Genomic DNA, 18490 nt, shown 5'->3' on the forward strand with positions numbered 1-18490 from the left:
TGTGAGATCAGACACTGGGTATTTACTGTTAGCAAGAGAGTATTTGTTATTCACAAGTGTAATAAAGTCAACAAAATTTAACAAACAAATAAGCAGAGAAAATAAATTTCAACATTGTGTATCATCCACAGACCCAGATGAAGTGCAATACCTTTTAGAATCAAATAATAATCTTCAGTATCTGTAAGAACACAGCATTTTTATAATAGAGAGGAGTTGCTGTAGGATGTTATATCGATAGATTATATATTTTTGTATCCTGCCTTCTGAAGTGGCCCAATTCAGAGCTGTGACTGAAGAAAACCACAGACAAACACGGCAGTGTCAAAGAACATGCTCTGCACCGTGCACTCATTTCAGTTTTATTATCTTCCCATGGCAAAATAGGAAAGATGTTTTCTTTTAGTATAGGGAGATCTGGTAACTTCTGTGATTAAAACTTAAATATTGATTATAATCAAGTTACTTTAACATGACAGGGTATAGGTAGTACCTTTTGAATAAGCAATTAAAAAGAAGGAAAATATAGAACGTGATTCTTAAGGAAACACTGGTAAACAACTGACCTTTATATACTATACATAAAATTCAAGCTAAGCATAATTTATCTTTGTTACTGTAAAAGCTTTATAGTGAGAAAAAAAGACAATTAGGTATAATGATTTTTTCTTAATAGCTGAAGTAACTAATAATAAGCAAAAGAAAGGGGGAAAACAAACACACAAACAAAAAAGCCCAGTTGCAGATCAGGTAATCCACAATCTCACATCTTTTGTCTGTAGAATGTATGTGCAATTTTCTTCTGCTAGACATATTTACCTGAGGAAAAAAGAAAGGCAGAACGGATTTAGTCCTGGGGAAATTAAATGTAAAGCAATACCTGAAAAATGGTTAAGCAATATACTCTAGCTTATCTTATTGCTGATGTTGTAGCAACCTGATTTATTTCTATTTACCATGTTGTTTAATTATAGGTATAAACTAAGCCTGGTTCAAGAGCTATATAATGTCAGTGAACATTACCTACATTTCATGTTCATATCTATTAATGCTGCAGTATTCCAAATAGCAATTTGTGGATTAGACCTCGGACTACCAGCCCCAAGGGGGCATTTTCCAGCTGCTGTCAGGATTGTTTGTGACAGGTTCTGTTCATGCATCCCTTCATGTTAGTGCTTAAAAGACACTTCTTCACATACTTAAAAGCATAGGTATGTTTAAATATTTATGGAATGAGAGGAATTTATAAATCTTCCTCTAAAAGACTGTTAGTGGGTATTTGCATGTTGGAGTACAGGTGTTACAGGTACAATTTTTTAAAACTGTCTGGAGTAATCACACTCGCACCCTAGTATATCTCATATTCACACGAAAATGTTCTTTTTGTGTGCTAAGCCTACAGTAAGTAAAGGAGCCCTCATCAGAGCTGCTGTCCCACAGTGAACATGCAGTGCCATGGCTTGTGTGTGAAAAGTGGGCAAGGGCTGTATTCCAGATGTTGGGGGTTAAAAGTACCCACTAAGTCACTCTGTGTCTCTTGAGAGGCAGTAGTTAGTAGCTGAAAGGTGACATTTCATATTCTTATATCTGTGCTTAAACACTATTTGCTTTGTGGGAAGCTCAAACTGGAGCAGGCTGCTCCTGAAGGACTGCAGCCTATGGAAGGGACCTACGCTTGGAGCAGTTTGTGAGGAACTGCAGCCTGTGGGAGAGACGTAGAGGACATGGAAGTTCATGGAGGACTGTCTCCCATGGGAAGGACCCCAGGCTCAGGCAGGGACAGAGTGTGAGGAGTCCTCCCCCTGAGGAGGAAGGAGCAGCAGAGACAGCGTGTGATGGACTGACCACAACCCCCATTCCCCGACCCCTTGCGCTGCTGACGGGGATGAGGTAGAGAAATAGGTAGTAAAGCTGAGCCCGGGAAGAAGGTTTCCTGGTAACATACTGGTACTTTATAAAATATAATTGATTTGAAAACCTCTAGGTCCTCTCACAAACATTTGGTGCATTTCTTTCTTTATCACGACTTCTCTGGGATTATTGCTGGCTGTCTCTGAAAAGAGCAATTAAAGATTGTGTTTCATAACACTTGTTTGAGAAAGCTCTTACCAAGGGTCTGTTGGCAAGAAGGCTGAGTTTCTTGCACTGCAGGCAAGGTGTTTGGTTTTTTTTTTTTTATTCCTTCAGAGGCATATGGGACTGTATTTTCAAGGATTTAACAGTCCCCGCAGGGGACAGTTTTTTCAAAAGTATTCTGCATGCAGAAACCACCTGATTTATATGACCAGATTTATTAAATGTGCATTATGAACATTCCTGTTAATTGGATCTGAAATCACTGAATTAAAGCATATGTCTAGACTGCGGGAAGAGCGCCTTCAGTCGTTGTCCATTAATCACCAGAGGTGAGGAGCAGATGGAGTGGTGTGGCTCTCTTTTGGCACAGGTTTCCTTGCCATGGATTTGAAATACGCATCTGAATCCAAGAGCAAGGCAATGCTGTCGGGTATTACCGTAGAGCAACAGCTCTCCTGAGTTAGAGGAATAGTCATGAACAGCATTCAGACTTACCCTCTGTCTGATGGATGGCATAACCACTTAAATACACTTTCTGTCTGGTAGTAAGTGCTATTACTAGCTAAACAAACCTACTTCCCTCTGCTGGAATCTATCTTTAGGGCAAAGTTGATTTGTTGATTTTTTTTCCTCTCTTTCTTGACAGCTCCTAGACTGTTTTGTCATCCCAGTGGTGATACTGCTCTCCTGGTTCTTCTTACTGGTACGATACAAGGCAGTACATTTCATTGGGATCGTGGTCTGCATTCTGGGTATGGGCTGCATGGCAGGAGCAGATGTCCTTGTTGGGAGACAGCAAGGAGCAGGTGAGTAAGGATGGATGTGTTGTATGGCCAATTTCTGCTTAGAGAAACCATTGACCGAAACGTGTCAGGCTGGGACAAAATGCAGGGGAAATTGGCAGTAAACCCTGTGCCTTCACGGATCCAAAGCACTGCACCATTCAAGTTGCTTCTTTGTCAGAAGGGATAGAGAACAAAAATGAGTCGACACTTAGAAGTCAGCACTGCTGCAAACAGACTTGGTGGGCCCTGTGTCTGCAACCCCGATCACCCTCTGTGCAGGCTTGGGGGGCAAATTAAATACTTGTAGTTTCATTCTGATTTGGCTTAGTTGGTTGACTGCAAACCTCAGTTGTTTCCTTTCCAAATGGGGTACATCTTTCAGTCATAAGCACCTCACGTGTCCACTGTTGACTCTGATTTCTTCTCAACTTGGCTCTGTTTTTGTACAGAGGTGGGGTTGCTGGGCAAATGTTAAGAGACTCCAAACCTACATACTAACTGTACCAATTGGGGTTTGCACACAGTCTCAGAGTAAAGGTTTGGAATTTGCCTGTGTCATTGCTTAGAAGAACCTTCTTATGTGTAAAATATTCGGCATCGTATGAATAATGTGTGTGTAGCTATTAGCGCAGACTAGACAGAGTTAGATTTCATCGATCAACTTCCTCTGTCACATTGATTTCTCTAGTGCCAACCCAAATGATGTGGGAAGGCTGGAAACTCTTTTAAAAGATTGTCAATTAGGCACAGTTTTCATTCTTAATTAAAAGCACTGAATTGTGAGCTGAGCATAATACACTGGGATTTAAAATTCTTGACTCAGCTTTCTGAATACAAATGCAAGTGCTGTAAGAACTGCATTTGCCAGGATGCGACTAAATAAAACAAGGGAGTTAGTGACAGTACTCACCATACCTCCCTGCCCCCTTGTAGCCCTGTCCTTTATCCTAAATGGAGACTTTTATTTCATTGGTCTCCTCCAGAAATAGCTCTGCCCCAGCTAAAAAGGAAAGAATATACTCTGTACTATGAAACCAGCCAGCCAAAGCTGCATTAGGAGGGACTCATTTCAGAGGGTTTGGGATTTCAGCCCTGGATTCTGGAGGGAACTCCCTATGTCCCAGTAATCTAGAGAGTAACATGCTGGGGTGTCTGAGTTCTGGTTCAAAAAAAAACCTCAGTGGACAGATTGAAAAACACTGACACTTTGCCATCCAACTGCAATAATTAGATATTCTTTGACACATTCATTACTAAAGCATGGATATAGCTGTTAGGTAAACTTGTCCAGAAAAATCTGTTAACTTGTATTATTGCCTTTTAATTCAGCCCTACACATGAAAAACTGTGCCCATGCTTATTGCTATGCACAGAGACTGCAGCATTGAAGTGGCAAAGTGATGTTATTAGTGATGTTGTCTTTAACAGAGTAAAATAGATCAGCTGGTTTTATTTATCTGACAGGGTAAAACTATACATTAAGAATCTACAGATAAAAAGAAGTATAGGGAGTGAAAGAAAAAAAATTCTTGAAACTCTTCATTAAGGGGTTCCACACCATTTATAGGATATTTCCTATGACGGGGCAAACAGAAGGAAGGAATATACCCTGGGAAAACAAAAGGAAGGAATATACCAAATGCAATGAAGCTGTATTAGTCCTCAGTAAACTCCTCCGTTTATCCTGTATTTTAGGGGACAGTATCTGTTGACACCCGTTTGCCCCTGTTGACTGTACTATTTACTGTATTAGAAGTGCCATGGGGCTGTTCTGGGCACCCACTGCATACAGCAGTCTAGCCTGCCAGCTCTTACAGTAAGGGAACATGAATTTAAAATGCACCACTGAGAGATCAGCAGGTATTTTCCAAACTGTCTGCAGGAATTAGGTATAATGTGCAGGCATGCTCTCAACGTCTAATAAATATATGGCAGTTTACCTCTTTTTATTGTATCCTGATGTTTTGCACATTTCTCAATGGGAAAAGCAATTACTACCAAGTACTTTGTGCTCTATTCCCTTACATGCTGAGTATACCTTAAAATAACATTTTTTCTGAAATAATACCTTGAACTGGTACCTTGGTACTTGTGTTCCTGTAATACAGAAGTACCTCTGAGACACAGAAGTCTAAGTGTTTCATCCAGATTTTTCAATTTTGTTAGATTTAGTTAATAAATATATAAGAATATGTTTAATCTAAGATAGGACACATTGAGAATGATTTGTAGATATTATGATCATTAGTAATTACAACTAAAAGCAAAGAGAAATACCTCTTCATGCTGGGGATTAAGGTAAAAATATGCCCAAGTGGCCTAGTGAGAGTGTGAAAAGCAATTGTGTCAGAACATAATTCATATTTAAATTATTTATGTTACCCTTTAGTGCTATAACTAGTCCCCACAATGTAAGCTCTTCTCTGGACTGTATCACTTTTGCTTCCAGAGAACATTAAATATGCTAACAGTGGTTAATGCAAAGCTTTTTTTGCCAAGCTATGCCTAGCATTTCTTCAGAAGAATGACCTATGCCATTAAATTGGTCAAGTACAAGTGTATTAACCTAGAAGTCTTTAGAATGCCTCTAGTCAGTTGATACATATTTCCTTAGCAATAAAACCAGTAGTTGCATGTGAATTTTACTTCCATAAAAATATGTCTGTAAGGATATGTCAGTTCTCAAGGAAAGTTCCAGAGTCAGTCTCTTGAGGAAGCAAAGAAAAGGCATTTGACAAGCAGGATGCTAGGAATTATTAGGAGGAAAAAAAATATATATGTAGTATGAAACATTTTTATGCCAGTATATAACATTTTGATGCACTAGCCTCTGGAGTACCATGTGTTACTCTGGTCACTGCATCTCAAAAAGGACTGACCAGAAAATAAGCTTATAGAAGCAATGGAGAAAGGTGAGAAAGCTGTTCAAGGGCATCATATAGCTTCAGGATGAAGAGACTGTAGGCAGACTGGGATTTTTCATCTCCCAGAAAAGGCAAGAAAGAGACAAAATATGGTAATGGTACAGGAAGTCATCAGTGTATGAACAGGGTCAATACAGAGTGATTCTTAAGTATTTCTCACAATCATAAAATTATGGGATGCCCATTGTAATTTTGAAGTATCATTCCTAAAAGTGAAAAACATAAAGTACTTTTTAATAGTGCATGCTTAAACTGGGTAAGTTACTGCAATGGGGTGTTGTAGAGACCAAAACTATATGGACTTTACTCAAATTAATGAAGAATCCCTCGGGATCTATTAAGTTTGAATGCTTAATGCAACTTCCAACTCAGAAAATCCCTAATCTGCGTAGAACTGGCTGTTAAAAATGCCTCTGTGCTTCCCTATTTCGTTATGCGTTCCTCAACCACCCTGTGCTGCCCAGTGCCGGAGGACAGTCCTGGGCCAGGCAGACTGGCGCTCTGATCAGATCTTCTGGGAATGTCCTGAAGGTTGAGGCTCACGCTCTCGGAGCATGAGCGTCCTCTGGGGAGAGCCATCGCTGTGTGGTGCATGGGGCTGTCCCACCTCTATGCAAGCGCTCAGCCTCTGAGCAGTCTTTGTTTTGCAGATGCAGAAGGATGGTATTTTTGTCTCAGCAGTTGAGCACAGCCAAGCTTTAAGGTCAGAAGCGTTTTCAGCAGTACTTCCCCGAAGTGTTAGTGAGAGGCTGTAATAAATTCCAAATGAGTGAACTCAGTGAGGGATGATTGGAGCCACACATCAAATGCATCAGTGGTATGAAGAGGTTTTATGAAGTGCTGATGCTTATTTTAAATTAAGGGCATCTTCTGTGGCTGATTACAAAAGAAGGCTAAAAGGAAAGTAAGATAGTCAGATATAAACATGCTGTCAGTCAAGGTACATGCAAAACAAATTCAGTGAGAGACTAGATGAGTACGCGAAAGAGAAAACTAGTAATGTTTGCTAAACACACAGAAGCCACATCTCCTCTGAGGGGAAACATGTTGGAGACTAGGAGAGTATTTTAAACTGGAAATATTTTAAACATTTACCCCATTCATACTCGTCCCTAAACAACTTACACTTTTCTGGTGCTTATAGGCAGTGTTGGAGACAGGGTACTGGATAAATGAACCCATGGTTTCTTTCAACCGTTTTTATTTTCATAAATTTCTTCAGACTAGAAATTTCAGCACTGTAGTTTGGAATGAAAACTGAAGGCTTAAAAGAACTCCATAATGAAAAATGTTGAAAAGATCATTTTGAACCAATCAGAATGTTTGGATTTCATTTTTATTTACTGCAGTGTGTATTTTACAAATCAATAATAATAAAAATTTAAAAGTCAGGAACTCAAAAAATAAATAAAGGGGTATTTTAAAAGAAAACAAGGTTTCTTTAAAAAAAAAAAGTAGTGTAATACTTCAGCAATTTTATTGAACCTTTTCAAAGAAAATTCCATTATATCCAGTCTGTCAGAATATGGTTCTACAGCAATATCTGACAGCTTTGTCAACTGTGGCTCTTGTAGAAATCATTTAACAAGCCGTATGTGCAGAGGGGATTGCATGCATCAGCTTGCAAAGCCAGGGCCTTAGTTTTCAAGCTGGAACTTGACCTTGACCAAACCTCCGAGCAGCCCTCCTTATCCCCTGTATTGGGTTTGTGTGGCAAGGTTTTGGTAGTGGGGGAGCTACAGGGGTGGCTTCTGTGAGAACCAGAATCTCAGAGAATCCTCCCCTGTGTCAGATAGAGCCAATGCCAGCCAGCTCTAAGACAGACCCACTGCTGAGCAAGGCCAAGCCCATCAGCGCCTCTGGGATAACATGGTTAGGATGGGGAAAAAAACCTGCACAAAGGCAACTGCAACTGAAGAGAAGAGAGAGAATATGTGAGAGAGAGAACCCTGCAGACACCCAGGTCAGTGGAGAAGGAAGGGAGGAAGTGCTCCAAGTGCCAGAGCAGAGATTCCCTGGCAGCCCGTGGAACAGGCTGCTCCTGAAGGACTGCACCCCATGGAAGGGACCCACGCTGGAGCAGTTCATGAAGAACTGCAGCCTGTGGGGAGGATTTGTGTTGGAGAAGTTCATGGAGGACTGTCTCCCATGGGAGGGACCCCAGGCAGGAGGAGGGGCAGAGTGAGGAGTCCTCCCCCTGAGGAGGAAGGAGCTGCAGAGACTGCGTGTGATGGACTGACCACAACCCCCATTCCTCATCCCCCTGTGCCACTGGCAGGGAGGAGGTGGAGAAATGAGGAGTAAAGTTGCATCTGGGAAGCAGAGAGGGGTGGGAAGAAGGTGTTTTTTTTACGATTGGGTTTTATTTTCTCATTATCGTATTCTGATTTGATTGATAATAAGTTAAACTAATTTCCCCAAGCCGAGTCTGTTTTGCTCATGATGATAATTGGGGAGTGATCCTTCACTGTCCTTATGTTGGCCCATGAGCCTTTCATTATATTTTCCTCCCCTGCCTAGCTGAGGAGGGGAGGGATAGAGCAGCTTTGGTTGGAACCTGGCCTCCAGCCAGGGTCAACCCACTAAATTCCCCAATAATAAAAGCCTCCGAAGAGTCTTTGATAATACAGTGTTTTAGTAGTTATGTAAACCTGCATGTACAGAAAATACGTCTCGGTGTTCATTGCATACATTAGGTGCTGCTATGTTAATTGAACCTCTTTTAAAAATCTGTCATTGTCATCACCCTGTCTACACCCCATCCTTCCTCCTCTCTTTCTTGCCAAACAGCTTCATGTGAGAATGAGGTCAATATTGGGGTTATAATGATTTCTTCACTCATTTCACAGGTACACGGAGTTTTTCAGTTGGTTTCACATCTAAATACTGGACATCTTTTAGACTGGTTAGATTTCAAGATGAGATGCAAACTTCTCTGTATAGCTGAGTCACATTCTGTCCACAAGAAGTGATAATAATAAAATTAAAATGATTAGTTATTGAAAAGTGCCACTTGATTTCTCTATTTTTTTACAAATTTTTCAGATTCTTTCAGATTCTTCTATCCACAGCAAGGATAATGCTTTCCCTTTGCTTCTGCTAGATTTTGCTGGGATATTGAATGAAAACTGTTAAAATGACAGAACATTTGCGTTCAATTTATTAATTCAGATATGAGCTACTTGGTGACTGAGGATTGAAATCTCTAGGGAAGAACTTCCAGTGGTTCTGTACAAAAGATGGTGGGTTTGAGACATTCTGATTTTTCCCCTGTTTATTCCTAGGTGAAAATAAACTGATAGGGGATCTCTTAGTACTGGGCGGAGCAACGCTATATGGCATCTCAAACGTTTGTGAGGAGTACATCGTCCGAAATCTGAGTCGAGTGGAATTCCTGGGCATGATTGGACTCTTTGGCTCCTTCTTCAGTGGAATTCAGCTGTAAGTGAGCAGGTTTGAGCCCCATGGTCATTCAAATAAGTGCAGCTGTGGCCTCCATTTAGGTACTCTAACCTTCTCTTCCAAGGTAGCCATTCCCTGTGGAGAGTAGTAGGTGTCCTCTAATTCTGGAATTTGCATTGCTTTTCATATTTCAGATTGTTGGATTTGAATGATAACACAAATTTGTACCTAAGTACTCCAGTTCAAGGACTGGTGTCCTTGAGTAGTCACAGGGGGAGGTGAGGAGTAGAAGACACATCCTGCCATCTTATTGCTTGAAGGCAAGTGGATACTTTACGTGCTGGTTTGATCTGTGAATAACAAAATCTACAACTCTCTCTGGTTCTGTTTCATACTTTTGAAAAGTCACTTAGATTTCTAAACATCCAGTCAGAAGTTATTTTACTGATTGGCTCGTTCTGTGTAACTGCATTATATTATGGCAGAAATAATGAAAATGCCTTTAAGAAATTGGCCTTTTCACTTCAAAATAATAGTACTCAGGTGATTGTTGCATGGATTTCAGGAACTACTGAGTCCTGTCTATATCCATGTGTACCTAATGAGCATTTCGCCTGCAAGCCTAAGAGTTGGAAGGTAGTTTTGCAGTGTCATAATACTGTGACTGATGAAAGTATAGAAAAAGTCACCATGCAAGATTGTGACATTTTATGCAGATCTGTCACTTATGCTTGTCACACAGAGTAACTTTTGATTATTAGTCAAAACTGAGTTGCTTCCCTGCACATCTGAGCTATTCAGCTTCTAAGAACAGAGATTGATCAAAACAGTGACCCAGCAATTCCCACGTAATTAGTTCTGTTTCTTTAGCCAGGAAGTTTATTATATGTATGTGGGATCTGAACATATGACTTCAAATGATTTATATTAACTGACTGCTGCACAAGCAGTTCCTTTTTTAAAATACAGCATTCAAGAGCATGTGAATGTGCCTAGTATCTTTGGGTAAAGCATTTTTGTTAGCTACAGTGTTCATGGTAAGTAGGTACTAACTGATTCTGAGGGCATCAAAGCAGTGCCCCTGTCTTGCTGTGTGTGCGTAAACTGTCATGTACATGTCTTGTATTCCTGAATTTAATTACAGTGCCATTGCCCCTCATGACCTAAGCAGTTAGTCACAATTCAGGGTCTGTGGGTTGTTTTGCTGGGGGAAAGAAGCTGATGCTGGAACAAGGCACCTTTGTTTACAGAGGACACAACTGGAAGGGAACAATGACAAAACACTTCTCTGCTGAAAGCCCTCCGGTTTTTCTAGTCAACCTTTGGCCCACAAGTTCTCACCAGCAGGCATTTCTCCACTGACCTCCACAGTGTTTTCCTGCTTGTGCTTTTATGGCAAGGGGGTTGGAACTAGATGATCTTTAAGGTCCCTTCCAACCCAAACCATTCTATGATTCTATGATTCCTGGCTAGGCTCTTACTTACATGCCCAGAATGCTGTGGGCCTTCTCTGCTCCAGGGACACATTGTTGACTCATGTTCAGGTTGATGTCCACAAGGACTCCAAGGTTTATTTCTGAAAATCAGCTTTCTATCGAGTCGGCTCCAGCCTGTACTGTTGCATAGGGTTATTCCATCCCAGGTGTAGAAGTTCATATTTGCTTTTCTTGAACTTCATGAGGTTTCCCTTGGCCCTTTTCTTTAGACTACGTCGTGGGTAGTCCACCTATCTAGTCCATACCTCTTCAGTCTATACAGATCTTTGGGGAAATGATGTTGGAAGCTTTGGAAGATAGGTGACACCTCGTCCTCTCATCGATTGCCTCTCCTTTATTTATTGGCCAGTCATCTCATCATAGAAGGCAGTCAGTTGGGTCAGGTATGGTTTGTCTTGAGAAGTCTGTGCTGGCTGTTTCCAGTCGTGTCTTCTTCATTTCCTGCAAATGATTTCTGTGAACATTTGCTCCAAAATCTTCCCAAAGGTTAGCACAAGGCCGTCCAGTACATAGATTTTGTTCTTTTTGGAAATGGATGTTGCATTTGTCTTTTTTGTCTCCCCTCATCAGGGACCTCTTCCAACCACCACAACCTTTCAAAGATCATTATGGTTCCAATTCTTCAGTGAATCACTGATCATCACTAAATGGCAGCTTCTGGAAAAGTTGGTCTTACCCTTATTAGTTTTACAGATCACGATGAATCACAGGCCACAACATATTGTTTTATACTTCTTTTCTATTGGATAGGCAATAGTATGAAAGCAATGTTTCTACATTTAAGTTATAGTACAATTTGTTTGCCAGAACAAGAGACATTGTAGTTTGTTTTCATGATATTTTTCAGGAGCTGCTGATAAAAGAGACATATGCCTTATGCTTATACTTATATAATTTAGTTATTTTGCAGACAAAATAATCTTATTATTCTGTACACAGTATTAGATTTGCCACACATCAACAGCAAGCAAATCAGAACTTCCAGGATGCAGCACTCTAGACCAGATTGATCTGGAAAGCACTGAGTTCTGCAATTTTACTATTAGACTTGGTATTCCACATACCACCTTTTCTTATTAGGTACTTATTGTTTCAATCTGTGTAATGCCATGTCTTATACTTGTTTAAAGTAGTGTCCAGACTGGCATGCAGAGTTCTGCACAGCAGGAGTTATCTGGAAATCACAGATCAGAGAATGCGGTTAGCTGAGTGAAAACCTGGCTTGTGAGATAATCTTTAGGGGTCTGTTCGCCTGGATTGGGAAGTACTGCCTTGTTGCCACCTTAGAATTTTCTGGATCTGGGATTTTGATGTTAATGTAGACTACAAGACTTGCAAGATATTGAAAATGGACTTCTGCGGCTTGGCCCATCCATTGCCTGTTTCCTGACTTTCATTGCTGTGAATATTCGATCTCTCGGTGTGTAAATCACTGTATTCTCCCCAAAGCCAGCCTGTGATATCTGTTTATTTGACGCTGCAGATCTGCTCTGAAGGGTGAATAACTCAGATATGTTATTCATCATCAAAGTTCAAAAGCTTCCAGAATATTAAGTCAGAAGCGTACAAGAGGATTGAACATATAGGGGGATGGGCACTTCAGGCAGGTATGTAGAGAGCTGGAAATAAAGCAGTGGAAATTGTGTGCTATCACATTTGATTACTGCCCCGAAGATCTGTCAAATACACGGGCACAGGAATAATGCCAGAGTGGATTAGCAAAGTGTGATTGCATTTGGTTCCTGCAGAGATTTTTTGTTATAAGGTTATTTATGTTGTTTTGCCCAGCATTTGAATTGAATGAGTGGAAGTAATTTAACTTCTGTTCTCTTCTATCAAATTTTGCCTTCTCTTCTCTTCTAGTGCAATCATGGAACACAAAGAGCTGTTGAAAGTTCCCTGGGATTGGCAAATAGGTAAGAAAACACTTTACCTCATTGAAGATAGTGTCTGAAGGAGGCGTGGAGACAACCAGTGTTTGGGGAGGCAGGCACAAAGTTTCACAGGAGCCAATGTTTGTGACTTTTCCGCCAGCTACTGCCAAAGTTTGAAGCACATGCCTCATAACCTTTCTTAAATGGTCTGTCCTCCCATTGCCATATTATGCCTTCCTTGCACCATTAGGTTAAGCATATGAATGCCATAAGACAATTATTCAAACAGCCATGAAGTAAAACAACAATGGGGTTCCAGTTCTAGGATTCAGTGCAACTCTGGGACAGATAAATGAGGTAGTCATTAAGAGCCAAACCTTTACAATGAATGCCAAATAAAGAAAATGGAGCCTAACAAAACCCAAAAAAAGTACTTGCAGTGTGTATTATAGCCTCATAAACTCATTTCTAAGGGGACCGTTTTTGTAGGCAAATGGTTAATTGCTTTCAAGTAGTCTTGGTGGAATATAGCAGATGTGTCTTTTAGACATGTTTAGGTAGCATCATGCACAATGAAGCTCTTAACGGTGTTTGGCTATGCAGTGGACTGCATTCAGTTTGGAAGCTTTATGATCTAAAGATTCCCTTCTCAATATTACATCAAATTATTTGCTTTAAAAGCAAATCAATATTTAGGACAGGAGAGTCCCTGTAATCACACTTTTACTATTTATGACAATAGAAGAAATAAAAGAATGCTAATAGTATAGAACTTGCATACTTGTCAGGGGATTCAATCCTTAGCAATCCTCTGACAATAGCTTCATACCTAATTTCAGAATGAACATCGAAATGACAGCTCAGAAGTATGCAAAAGCATCTGATTATGTGGGGAATCCCTGAGGACAGGCGATACAAGTCACAGGATATACTGTAGTTTTCTTTAATCTTAGCTCACAGTTTCATCATCCTAAGTCTTAATAAAATCAGTGCATGCTTCACAAAACACTGCACCTAGAAGTGTTGGAGATTTGATGGTTGAGCTATAAAACTAAATGACAAATCAATTTAAAGTATCCATGGAGAAACACACTAAACTGTGTACTTTAAGTGTATTGGCCTTCTTTAAGATAATTAGCATAATTGCATCAGTGTTTGTTTATGCTTCATGATAAGGAGCTCAGGGACATAATTAATCTGGTACTGATGGAAATAGCAGTGGCCATAGTGAATTAATCTACTATCTGTGTAAATGTCATATATATTTCCATGGGAGTTCTGTTGTAACTCAGTATCAGTGAAATGTGCTATTAAAATAAGGTCTCATTTGGTCCATGATGCCATTAAAATGTCATTGAAAGTTAGTCACTAGTTCTGAAGGGTCCCTGCGTTTCATAAGGAGGAGATCATCTTAGCAAGAGCATCATAGATATGTACTTGTTTAGTTAGAGCAATAATTGGAAATGTGGTGTAGTTGAACATGGATTAAATAGTGACAGTTATGTGTAGTTTTGTGTTCTTCCCTGGCTTCCACTGCACTTGGTGTGCTTTGTATTGCATTGGCAGTGATACAAGGTTGTCAAGTAGTGATTGACAAATCGATGTCAGGGTGTTCACAGCCTTGTCCTGAATAGTTATCCACTGTGACAGACTCAAACCTGCAGTCCCGCAGAGTTAAATCATCAGCCTTCTGAGTGGTAGTGATAAAGTCACAGCAGGCAAACTAATAAATAACTCAAGGTGGCCTGTTGCCATCTGCTGTAATTGTGCTATTAAGAATGGATGAGCTACCTTTCAACTGATGTAAAATGCAAATGATTTTGGAATATAAAGATCTAAAGCCAATCTGTTATGTCTGTCATGTTTAAAACAGGCTGTGGTCCTCCTGATTTTAATTTTGGAAATTCCCCTGATACATAGCATCATCTTCACACTTAGTACAAATCAGTGTAGCTCTGTTTGAATCCTTGAAGGTTTAAGTATTAATACTTGCTGACAACCTGACTGAAAGGAGAATGATTATACTGTTCTGACTGAGTGGTTTCATATGAGACCATGACACATTTTGTAGAGTGATAGATGAAATAGTAACAAATAAACTAACATCAATTTTATTTAAGAGAAAAGTCGGTTTCAATCTCCAAGGAAGTGTCCTTTGTTACAGAAGGTTTGAATATTTCTGAATGGTCTTTATGCCAAGAAGACAGTATGAAAAGTCATAACTGATTCTATTTCATCTAAATGAAACAATGGCTTTTGGAGTAAAAACGCAAAGGCTAAACACGTAACATTCAGCCAGCATGCTCAGAATTAAAACAAAAGTTCGCAAGGCATACAAGTCTTGGTGGTACTTGGGCTACTTTAGAGCAGTCCCTGGGGGCAGATCCTGCTCATCCGTGTGAAGATGCCTAGTCTTAAGTGGGGCAATACTGAGGGACTGGGGCGTGTTCAGCCTACAGAAGAGAAGGCTTCAAGGAGTTGCCTACAAGGAGGTTATCAAAAGGACAGAGCCAAGGTCTTTGCAGTGGTGCATGGCAGGAGGATGAGAGACAAGAAGAAGCAGCAGAAACGAGAGATTCAGACTGGATAAAAGGAAAATCTTTGTCACACTGAGGACAGGCAGGCAGTGGAGCAGGTTGCCCAGAGGGACTGTGTAGTCTCCATCCTTAGAGGTGTCAGGGCGAGGCTGGGCGAAGTCCTGAGCAACTTGGTCTGATCTCACAGCTGAGCCTGGTTTTGAGACCTCTGAGTTCCCATCCAGCCTGAATCGCCCCACAATCCTATGGTGTTAAGTACCTAGATCAGACACAAGGCATTCACACCCAACCAGGCAAAACTGGTAACCTTACCCATCAGGGTGAACACTAACAGACGAGATGGGATTCCTTCCACCAACTTTAGATACCTGGGATGTGGACATCTGATATAGATAAATAGAATCCCTTTATCATTAGCAACTATAATCAGGCATGACACAAATCATACTGTGCTAAAGCTGATGTCTAGAAGAGCTTGGACAATCTGCACCCTAAAATTTCCCAGTCTTGTCATCAACCACCAACCCTCAGTTTGTGTCCAGAGTTAGGTGTAATGAACCCCACCTGCAGCTGCCTTCATGCATATTAAGCCTTCAGTTCAGGACAATGCCAGCACATCTGAAAGCAGACATTTATGAATGATGAGCTTCTCGGGGTTTAATGATCAGCAGATCATTACAGAAACAGCTCCTAACTTACCAGGTTGCTTCCTTCCGGTGCCTGCTACAGGCAATTGGTACTGGTGACACAGTGCCTGGTTACACACAGGTCCTGGCACCTGGGAGGGCAGCACTAGAGGCGATTCCCAAGGCTGCCATTTGCACTGCAGGGATACCCAAGGAAGCTGAGGCTCCAAGCCTTTGACTTAGAACATATTTTCAGTCTGAAAACTGGCCCTCTTAAGAAGCAGTGTCTGAAAAATCATATCATGTTACTTCCAGTTTGTTTATTGTCAGCACTAAATGTCATCCAGCTGGTGGGTATTACATACATTTTTCAGATGTAAATGAAATGCCACTTTACATTCATCTCTTGACGGGACAGCTACAGTTTAAGCAATTTTCCATTGGAACTGAAATGCCCTTTGGAAAAGCAGCCTGTGAAGTGCATGTCGTTGGCTACCAAAGAATAAGAACACCAAGGCAGTACCATAAAATTATACTGTTAGTTGAGACCATAACCTAGCAAAGCACCTGAATATGTCTCTTAACTCCAGACTGACCAGCAGGGGCTCGGTGGACCAGCTGGTGATTTGCAGACAGTACTTCGAGAATGCTGACTTGGGGTCCAGAATGGCTTTTGCGCCTGACCTGTTCTTGATGTAAGCCTGGAAGAAAAGCTGATGATGCTCACGTATGCAAGGGATTTCTCATTGATCCAAACTACGCTCTGTTTGGTGCAATCGTTTGCCTACTACAGAAGAGTTGCAGAGTTTGCGTAAAGCAACTCTTTCAAGCAGTGCCTAAGACTGATTCTGTTGTTAACCTTACACAATGCATAAGGTCAGTGCAAAATACACCATAAAAATTTGCTCCGTTAGTAAAAGCAGTTCTTACCATGATTATCCATATTCTGAATATACATCTAAGTTCATTAACGTGCCATAACAATCGATATACGGACGCTGACATTTTGTGACTCCTGTATTTGTTTCAGGTGCACATAGACTTCAGTTCAGATGCTTCCAAGAGGCTCAAAATATCATAACTGATTTTGTCCTTTAGATAGCTTTTCCAAAGAGTTTTTAACTAAGTGGATCCACAAGCAGATACAAATCATACGGGCTTTTCTTTTTCCTCCCCTTCTAATTCCTTCTAGGTCTTTAGCAATCAGATTTTCTGCAACTTTTAGTCAATAACAACATGCTCTGAAGAGCTGGCATGATTCTAAATTTAGGCTTGTGCATCTATCAGCTGGGAATTCTGCAGCATACGGCAGCCTAAGAAATAGCATTTGCATGAGAGCAGATGAGTGAAGTGTTTGCTGGTTTTTTCAACTTTATATTGATTAATTTGCCTTGGGATTTATCAAGTAATAACTGAAGCAATGAATTCTTTCCCAGTAAGTTATTTAGGTTTTTAAATGAAATTAGATTTTACTGTAATGTATTTTTATTATATTACTGTCTAACAATCTAATTTGTGTGAGGCACCCAGTAAACATGTAGCAAGAAAGAGTCTCAGCTCCAGAAAGCTTTATTAAGGAAGGCAGGCAAAAAGTGGTAGAGGAACAGAGGCGCAAAACTGTGAAGTGATTTGTCAGATTTGGTGCCAAAATGGGACTAGGACCCCTGTCACTTGAGTGCTATCCTCATGCATTCATCCATTGGCTCATTAACTCCTTTGCAAATAATTTTGCATTCATTTTTTGGGTCCATTCCCAGAAAATATTGTGTGCTCCATCCAACTCAGCTGAACTCAGTTGGTGTTGGGGGCATTCAGCTCCTTAAGAGACTAGATCCGATGTGTCAGAATGTATCACTTCATCCAAATTTATTTTGGACAAGAGGTATTCACTAGTACTGTGACACCAATGTAAAACAGCACTGCTGTTATGGGCACCACAGAGAGCAGACCTTGTGTCTGCTGCTGTGTAAGTATGGTTTTTACTGTGTTTTGTATATATTTCGAATGATGCTCTTAGTCTGTGTGTGTATATATATATGTGCATCTTAATAATTTGGATTTTTTTGAAAAGGCATTCTGCATCCTTGTCTGAAAACAAGCCTTCTTCCTCCCAAAGTGAGTCATTGCTACAGGCTATGGAAGGTCACTTTGCTTCTTGTGTTTCTTTCGCAGGCTTGTTGTATGTCGGCTTTAGTGCCTGTATGTTTGGCCTCTACAGCTTTATGCCAGTGGTCATAAAGAAAACCAGTGCTACTGCTGTCAACCTCTCCCTGCTGACAGCTGACCTGTACAGCCTCTTCTGTGGATTATTCCTCTTCCACTACAAGGTATGTGGAAATGAGAGATGTATTTGGGTGATAGCAGTATGCCTGAAGAAACACCAGTGCAGAACAATGAAACAAAAGAAACCTCTAAGCTTTGATAGATCTACACAATAAAAGAGCAGATTTTTTTTATACTTAAGGCTTCCCACACCAAAGCCAATTTTATTTTATGATTTCCAGTTTTTAAAGAGAGCTCATTTGGTCTTGTTGTTACAAGTTTTAAGATTTGAGTACCTGATCTTCAGCAACTGTATCACTAATTTCGTTTTACTTATCAGAGGTAAATTTTAGCCTGAAGAAAAGGAGTCTGAGGAGAGACCTGATCACTCTCTACAGCAACCTGAAAGGAGGTTGTAGGGAGGCGGGTGCTGGGCTGTTCTCCTGGGTAACTGCTGACAGGACAAGAGTAAATGGCCTCAAGTTGAGTCAGCAGAGGTTTAGATTAG

General features: G+C 40.5%; 1 protein-coding gene across 1 annotated transcript in view; it reads left to right on the forward strand.

Moving 5' to 3' along the window:
• Positions 1-2722: 2722 nt before the first annotated feature.
• Positions 2723-18490, forward strand: part of SLC35F1 (solute carrier family 35, member F1) — a gene marked incomplete at its 5' end in the record, with an annotated part of 35177 nt that continues 19409 nt past the window's right edge. The window contains 4 exons of the mRNA XM_010153507.1: positions 2723-2882; positions 9070-9226; positions 12547-12599; positions 17893-18047. Of these exons, the coding sequence (XP_010151809.1) occupies positions 2723-2882; positions 9070-9226; positions 12547-12599; positions 17893-18047 (525 nt within the window). The remainder of the gene's footprint in view (positions 2883-9069; positions 9227-12546; positions 12600-17892; positions 18048-18490) is intronic.

Source organism: Eurypyga helias, unplaced genomic scaffold (assembly GCF_000690775.1).
Source record: "Eurypyga helias isolate BGI_N326 unplaced genomic scaffold, ASM69077v1 scaffold8296, whole genome shotgun sequence".
Taxonomy (NCBI): Eukaryota; Metazoa; Chordata; class Aves; order Eurypygiformes; family Eurypygidae; genus Eurypyga; species Eurypyga helias.